The 8726-nt window shown below is 42.7% G+C and overlaps 2 protein-coding genes across 2 annotated transcripts; both read right to left on the bottom strand.

The window, feature by feature from the left end:
• Positions 1-5238: 5238 nt before the first annotated feature.
• LOC119327486 (cytochrome c oxidase subunit 1) lies at positions 5239-7864 on the bottom strand. The gene is made up of 2 exons (XM_037600588.1): positions 7724-7864; positions 5239-6839 (listed from the first exon to the last, which is right to left on the bottom strand). The coding sequence occupies exon 2, from the start codon at positions 6811-6813 to the stop codon at positions 5239-5241; it is 1575 nt and encodes a 524-aa protein (XP_037456485.1). The 5' UTR covers positions 6814-6839; positions 7724-7864.
• LOC119333267 lies at positions 6947-7724 on the bottom strand. Its single transcript, XM_037606215.1, has one exon. The coding sequence runs from the start codon at positions 7694-7696 to the stop codon at positions 6947-6949; it is 750 nt and encodes a 249-aa protein (XP_037462112.1). The 5' UTR covers positions 7697-7724.
• Positions 7865-8726: the final 862 nt, after the last annotated feature.

Raw genomic sequence — 8726 nt, 5'->3', positions numbered from 1 at the left:
GGGGTTGCCACTGAAACCCACAAAATTAAGAACATTGCCAACAGTTCTTCTCCGCAATCAGTCAAAGAAGTCCGCATCTTCTTAGGTTTGGCCGGCTATTACAGGTGCTTCGTTCGCCATTTCGGCATCATTGCAAAGCCACTGACACATCTCCAGAAGAAACATGGGGAGATCCTGAGCTTTGAGGCAACTAAAGAAACAGGATGCTTTTCAGTTATATTTAAGAACAGAAGAGGAAGACAAAGCAACCCTAGGATTTCTCTGCTCCCAATTCTTAATACGAAAAGCTCGACATAAACCCAAGGATGGGCAACTGCTGCTAAACCAGGATCTCCATCTCTTTGAATAAAAGCCATCCTTTTCATCGACCAGCCTACGAGCATCTTCGGTACTATAATGAAGGACATTGACACTATCCCATTCTACGTAGCAGGGGTAATTCCAGAAACATCCTATCTAAAAATCATTTAGAGATAAGTTTCTATAGAAAGATAAGCGGGTGTACAAATGAACTTTCTTATGATACTATGATACTCAGATACCACTCATTGGATGGGACCGGTGGACCATTGATCGATAAAAAGTAGTAAATAAGCCCTTTTCTCGCAGGTACGAGAGATTGCACAACCTTGCCTTGAACGCTTGAAGTTCTAAATAAATCTGAAGAGGAAGGCCAATTGTATCATGTCAGCAATGGTACTCTCCTGGGCTATAGACTGTCACCTGCTTCAAGGTATCTTGCTTGTGAAAGCCGAACAAAGAAGAAAAGAACGAAATGGCGGTTCATCAGTAGTCAAAGGTGCAGACTTCATTCTTTGTTTCCTTCATCCTCTACCATTACGTTTTGCTTTTTAGGACTACCTAAAGGAAAGGAATAGAATGATCCATAGTCGTACCTACTTGAGGGCACCGAATGCATACAGCTTACGTCAACTTTATATATATATATAATTATTGATTCCATTCACACCCTTTGGGAACAGGAAACGGAGAACTTGTTGCTTTCTTCTGTTTTTGCTGTAGCTGAGGACAACTTAGATTGAAATGATTTACTTTATCTAGGTACGTGGTCCAAACGGATAGGTAGAATTACCCAGAGGGAGCCCTAGTTTCAGCATAAAAGGAAGAAGTCGGGTCCGTGCGGTTCGCCTTTTCGAATGCAGCAGTGTTTTTGGCTTTGGCAATACCAGCTAGCTAGCTACTTACTTGTGTGGGAGTCCTACAAAGAAAAGCCTGAGTTATAGACTGAATAAAGAAATCCACCTAAGCCGTAAGTTTTTGTTACAGCTGGCACACCTGCTTGCAAACTAGAAAATATGATTCTAGTAGAAAGTGGACTAAGTCTTAAGAGAGATAAGCCGGTCTTTATACACTGGCCCTACTTCGAATTCAGTTAGTGGCCAGATGCATTGTAAGCAATTCCAGTCCCAGCTGCTGAGGTGGCGTAGTCAGCCCTACCTAAGTATTGAACAAAACCAACCATTTTTATAATATTATCCTATCTTGCATATTAATTAAGACCACTTATTAGATCAAGGTTGGCATACATAGCATAGGAAGGTGGAGATCTGAAGTAATCTATATGTCCCTCAGCCAGTCATCCATTTCTCTGGATATGAAGTTTACAACATCAAAAAAATGACCCTTTTCATAATGAAATCCATTACATGCCATCCAAAGAACTCTGATCTGGATTACCAGCTTTGGGGTGGAAGGACAGATCGATCGACCAAGCAACAACGATCCCTTTACGATGGTCAAGTGCGAAGGTCCCGATCGGATTGCCGATCTGCCAGTGTTGTTTGACTGATTTTTTTCATCTCAAAACCATTGATGCTGACCTGTCACTGCTCAAGTGATTTTCCTGCATGGTTCTAGGAACCAAAAGAAGACTTTGGGTAGGTCAACGATAGATTCTATGTCTATAACGGAACGTAGGTTTTTTTAGGAGGAAAGCTTAGAAGGATTCTTTTCAGAGCGTAAGAACCATTGAAGAGCGTGGGATTGGTATTGCTGGCAGGGACTTTAAAGTGAGAGCTTGACCACTAAACCCTTGCTGCTTTCGATCATTCCTGCTAAAGTAGTTGGCAATGACTCATTGGAAACTTCTATTGGATCTGGGAGAAGAAGAAATCCAATAAATGGGTAGGTAGTCAATTTCTGGCGAAAGCACAATCCTTTTCTCTTACTTAAGGCGATAAAATCCATTCATTTCGATAATAATCTGTTTGAGATGTGTTTTACCGAGAAGGTATATGGTTTACGGTTCTAAGCCGTTGAGTTCGTGTTTTGGTAGTTTTTGTTTTGAAGGATGGCAGATCCAGAGTTGAAGGATAGCGAGGCATACCAACGCCATGCCAACAAGAGGAACCATCCGGACTTAAAACAGCCGACCTACCCCCTGCCACTTCTTCCTGTAAGTCAAGTTGATAGATTTCTGTACGAGTTTTCAAGTGCCATCTCCAGTCTAAGCGGTTGAGTTCAGTGATTGTATCGAACAAAAGCCCCCTCCCGGGGCAGGTACGCGACTGTCTCTCTTCCAAAGTGTGATCATCTTCTCCAGTCTCCCGTTTCCACCTATTTAAAATGGTCAGCCTGTGCGGCATCAATTGAATTTGAATTCTAAAATAAAGTAGACTTCGGTGAAGGAACCTATTCTCTGGTATCTGCTTCGGCCATCTCATCTGGTTTCGGCCTTCTTTGTGAGCAGCTCCTAACTCGCTCGACGGGGTATGATCGCTACTGTTGATAGGTCGATCGGAAAAGAATAAGTTCCAGGACTGAACAAAAAAGAAAGTACTATAACACTTTCTTCGCCATTCTTTTCTATGAGGAGCTCTATTTTGCTAATACAAATGTAATGCTACCTCCCTACGGCGATTCATAACTAGAAGAACTCGTTGGCACAACCGGACCTTATTAAAGGCCTCGGCCGTCTGATCGACTGAAAGATCTTATCTTGGAGTTCTAGTATGGGTCGTCGGCCCTTTCTCCTCCTCAGTAGGTGCAAACCCTGGTTCTGTAAATGATTATAACTGCCTTGGAGCTAGATAAGCAAACCTTCTTCTGTTTGAGTATGATGGATGTTACACCCACTGCCAGATACAAGCAAAAGCTTTCCAGCTAAGCTAGGAGTCAGAAAGAACTCATGAAGCTATCCTTCTTCTTGGATCTCAAGATTCAAATGGAATTTTATCACCCTGGATTTTGGCTTTCATTTCCACTTTATACTTGAGTTAAGCAAGGCACCAGCATGGGAGAGAAGATAGCCCCTCGGGATCGCTTACTAGCCGGCCTGCTTGATTTATTTATGAGGTATCCAGATGGCACTGCACCGGCGAGGGAAAGGGAAGCTGATGAGAGGTAAGGGAAAAGTCCATTTAATGAATAGGTTCACTACAGACTGTACTATCTCTAGACCCCCTCTCTATACTCCCTCATAATATATGGATCCCCCGGATAATATTGATCCTCCAACAGCTGGCATATCTTATCTAAACTCCCGGAAACCTGGGCATGGCTTTTTCGAACTTAGTTGATTTCGCAAGAAGCAACTTGAAAAGCACAAAGACTACATCTAAACAAACCTTACGTCTTCGTTCGGCTCATTCTTGCTTATCTCACCCTATTTCCTTACTTTAGCTTAGAAGTAGGCATATGGGAAGTTACACAAAGATGACTTATCGGTTGGCCTAAGCTTACTCGATTCCATTCTTTCCAATATCATATACGCCTAGTGAAATGCATCTATCTCCTCTCCTCCCCTTCTTTCTTTTTATCCATTTTATATACCTAGTCGAAGACTACTTCAGATTATAGGGCGGGCTTTTCTACCCATTGACCGGGACCGATCACTGTGTTTGACCGCTCTTGGTATTCAGACCTTGGACTTTTTCGCTAGGAGCTGATCCATTCTTTAAGAGCTCTATACATAAAGAGAAGGCGTATTCACTTAAAGGACTGTGAAATCTACCCTATGCCCCGAAAAGTCTAGGCACCTAAATAAAGTAAAGATGGGATCCCTGACCAATAGATTAAGCTATCCAATGAGTTAGGAACCTTTTTTCTTCCCCCTTCTCTTCTCCGCTTTGCTCTGTTACTCCTTTTGCAGATGGTTGGTCACCACTCTTAGGCTTTTTGTTCTCTGCTTGTGGTGGGTCTCCAATCTTGATCCGGTGCTGACTTAATAGGGAAACCTACCCAGAAAATGCCCCCTTTTCCGGTCCAGTTAACAAAGCCTGTAAACCAAGAGCGGAATGAAGAGCTAAAACGTCACCTTTACCCTTATCCTATTTCTTTCTTACTTGTAAACCAGACCGCGTCATTCCTTTTTTCTTTCTTTGGTAAGGAAGGGACGGCTATTCCCACAGGTTGATCTTGATAAAATGTGCAGCGGTAAGCAACTAATAATCTCGATGCAGGACTGCCGTTCCCATAGGTTCCTCCTCCAAAACCTTCTTAGGCGAAAAAGACTGGAAGGGCTTATTCCCACTGCTGATTACTGAGAACCTTCTACCGGGAAAGATTTCCTTCTATGCCTAGTGGTTTTTGAATTGGAAATGGGAAAGGCAGAGAGAATTTACTCAAATTCAACTATGTTATGTATACAATGATCGGGTTGCATCTGGTATGATCGGGGTGCTTTATCTAAACTAGGCAGGATAACTTGGCTAACTTTCCTACTCTGATAGCATCTCTGAACGGCAGGTACCCTAAACCGCCGTAACGAAGGAATGAATCTATTAAGTGGGAAAGAGCCCTTGTGGCAGCTATATCCGCGAGGATTCCAAGTGTTCTAATTCAGCTCGTTACAGACCCACATCAAACATGCAACTGCTTGTCGCATACTCCTGCTACTCCGACCTACGCTTCTCACATCGCATCCTTGGTCCTTAAACGACGGTATATTCTTCTTTCCGGGTTCTATGAGCATAAATGGAGACACTTCCCCCTTCTTCGACATATGAATATGCCTCGCCTCGAAGATAAAGAAATCCTGAGTAAGGAGAGAGATTCTCCACACGAATGAACGACCCGTCAGGTTCGAACTGACTTAGGTTGGACCAGGACCCACCTATCTCCACCAAGAAGGAATCGCTTTGGTTACGCAGTTCAGTTGGCGATAAAAGCCTTCCTAATCTGCGGGCCGGTAGGCCAGCCAACTAACTCTTCAAATGAAGAACTTATTTCCCCACACCTATCTCTATGAAACTTCCTTCATAGTTAGGAGAGGTTTTTTTAGCTTTTTGTCTCTTTTACCGCAGGAAGTTCTCCAAAAGTATGAAAGGCCAGAGGGCTTTGTACCAACCATTCTAGTGTGGTTGGATTCTGTTCAACAGCCCAAGGACTTTCCGCACATTTTTGGTTCTTTCCACTGCTTGAAGTGATTGCGACAACTACGAAGAAACGACGAATCCCAACTACGGATATATAAGAACCAAAACTGCTCAGAGCATTCCATCCGGCGTAAGCATCTGGATAATGTGGAATGCGACGTGGCATACCCGAAAGCCCTAAGAAATGGATGGGAAAGAAGGTCAGATTAACCCCGAAAAAAGTGGTCCAAAAATGGATTTGGCCTAAAGTTTCAGGATATGTCCAACCAAAGATTTTACCCACCCAATAGTAAAATCCAGCAAATAAAGCAAAAACGGCTCCCATAGAAAGTTCATAATGGAAATGTGCAACCACATAATAAGTATCATGTAGAGCAATGTCTAGCCTAGAGTTTGCTAGAACTATTCCAGTGAGCCCTCCTATGGTGAACAAAAAGATGAACCCTACAGCAAATAACATGGGTGTTTTGTATTGTATCGAACCTCCCCACATGGTAGTGATCCAACTAAAGATTTTGATTCCTGTGGGCACATCTATGATCATGGTAGCTGCGGTGAAGTAGGCACGCGTATCAACGTCTAAGCCCACAGTAAACATATGATGAGCCCAAACTAGAAATCCAAGAACACCTATACTTATCATGGCATAAACCATGCCTAGATACCCGAAGACCGATTTTCTTGAAAAGGTCGATACGATATGACTAATAATACCAAATCCAGGCAAAATGAGAATATACACCTCTGGATGACCGAAGAACCAAAAGAGATGCTGGTATAATATTGGGTCTCCCCCTCCTGCAGGATCAAAAAAGGTTGTATTAAAGTTTCGATCGGTTAATAACATTGTAATTGCCCCCGCCAGTACCGGAAGTGATAATAAAAGTAGGAATGCTGTCACTAGAACGGACCACACAAAAAGTGGTAATCTATGCATAGTCATTCCAGGTCCACGCATGTTGAAGATAGTTGTTATAAAATTGATAGAACCTAAAATTGATGAAATACCTGATAGATGAAGACTAAAAATTGCTAAATCAACTGCTCCTCCAGAATGGCTGGTAATACCACTTAAGGGCGGATAGACTGTCCACCCAGTGCTGCTACCCACTTCTACTAAGGCTGAGCTTAATAGGAGCAAGAGACTTGGTGGCAACAACCAGAATGATATATTATTTAATCGTGGAAATGCCATGTCAGGTGCACCTATCAGAACCGGAACAAACCAATTACCAAATCCACCTATCATCGCCGGCATAACCATAAAAAAGATCATTAAAAAAGCATGAGCCGTTATTAAAACATTATAAAGTTGATGATTCCCACCAAGAATTTGATCGCCGGGTCGGGCTAATTCCATACGAATCAGTACGGAGAAGCATGTGCCCATCACTCCTGCAATGGCACCGAAGATGAAATAGAGAGTCCCAATATCCTTGTGGTTAGTAGAGAAGAGCCATTGAACCATATTTGTCATTTTTTATTTGAGAAATGCAAACTTTCCTTATCAAAGAGGGGCCGGGGGGCTGGAAGAGAAAAGAAAGAGGGGCCCGCCCGGGGGCTGGAAGATAAAAGAATCAGAATTACTGAGCTACCCCGCTCTTTTTTTTCTAATTCCCTCTAAGATCCTCCGACTTAAACAAGTCGAGAGCATGCTCGTGCTCAGCTCTTTCGAGACTTGCCTTGCTCTTGGGGATTTCTTCCCATCGGATCCTCTGTTCCACTTCCAGGCACCTCCTTGCGGAGCTTTCCGCCTCAAGGAGATCCCGGTTGTGGGAAACAGCATCTCTAAAGAAAAAAAATCCTCCCTCATTCTCCCGCAGATCTTGATAAGACGCTTGGAGAACAGTGAAAGAATCAGTTGCGTGAATATGGTCCAGATAGGAACGAAGCGCTTCATCGACCAAGTAGGGCTTGATCGGTAGATAAGGCCCTATTCTTTGATAAAGCGCCACAAATTCCTGAATGACATCTTGTCGCATACTAGACAGCTTTTCTTCCATTAGGAAGAGCTTAAGCCGTCCAGGTATGTCCTCCAGAGGGGTATTGTGATTAAGCTTGTTCTGAATGAACGTAACCCATCCAGGATCCTGCTCGTAAAGGCTCAAATAGAAGTTTAGCCCTGCTAAATGAGCTAGAGCTTGGGGATCCGGAATCTCTGGAGGAAGAATAATAATGAAGGAGGCTCCGAAAAGATTTAAAATTGGGAGAAGAATAATCGAAATAAAACGCACTAAAAATAAAAATAGACAAATAGAAAATAATAAAAAATCGTATATATAAGGAAACTTAATACAAAAGTGCAAATAGAAAGCAGTAAACCTGCTAGTGGAGAAGAGCCATCGAACCATATTTGTCATTTTTTTATTTGAGAAATGCAAACTTTCCTTATCAAAGAGGGGCCGGGGGGCTGGAAGAGAAGAACTTGAATACTAAACGCTGGAAGAGAAGAACCTTAATACTAAACCAAGTTTCGGGAACTTCTTGGTGACTTGATTGGTTCCCTTCCCCCAATTTGCAAAGGATGATTCCCGCGAAGGTGATCTCGATCACCATTCTATGATATTTCTGGATGCTTTTGAGAAGCTTTTCCTTTTACCTAATGCCGGCTACCGACAACTTACTTCATGCTATTACTAACACTTATGACTGAGCCGCACTTGCTTTCCGAAAGAAATGGAAACTATCATGCCTGAGACTAGCCAATAGAAGAAAGAGCCACAAGCAAGCCATAGCAGCATCCTTTTTCTTCGCTTTCTTCAACAATGCGAATCTACCTCACTCCTCATCATAACTCAAATACAAATTCGAGTTCCAAATTGATATTTCCTCACGTAAGCAATAAAATGTGAAACCAATATTCATCATGAAACTTCAGACACTGATGATTGTGAGGTTCTGGAAGAGAGACGACGTAGGCTAAAAACAGTAAACAGAAAACCACCCCTTAAACTCATTTGCTCAACATTCTTTCCACAACAACTAGAAAAGTGGAGAAAATCCAATAAGGGGAGGTCCCGGTGAATACAAATCAATTGGAAACCGAACCCCGCATTCATGTCTCTAACAAGGCTGTCTAAGCTAAGCGGCCATGGACCCATGGACCCGGGGAATCTGAACCATTAGGTAGAGTTTCAGCTGAAAGAAAACCAGGTCAATCTTCCGATCGCGAGTCTTTACAAGCTTGAAACAACTTAAGCACAGGCGGGGGTCGCCCCTTTTAAAGTCAGTATTTATGCGGCGCTGAACTAACGAGCGGATACCTAACCTTCGAAGGAGAAGAAAAGACGGATGTATCTTTCATTCATATCGATCAGATGTGCTTTGCTCAGGACTCCCATTTTACCATTGCTTAAGCCATATTACATAAAGCATAGTGAGTGATACGCA

Source organism: Triticum dicoccoides, chromosome 7A (assembly GCF_002162155.2).
Source record: "Triticum dicoccoides isolate Atlit2015 ecotype Zavitan chromosome 7A, WEW_v2.0, whole genome shotgun sequence".
NCBI classification, from domain to species: Eukaryota; Viridiplantae; Streptophyta; class Magnoliopsida; order Poales; family Poaceae; genus Triticum; species Triticum dicoccoides.
The sequence above is the reverse complement of the archived record's forward strand: the minus strand, read 5'-3'. Positions and strand labels throughout refer to the sequence as shown.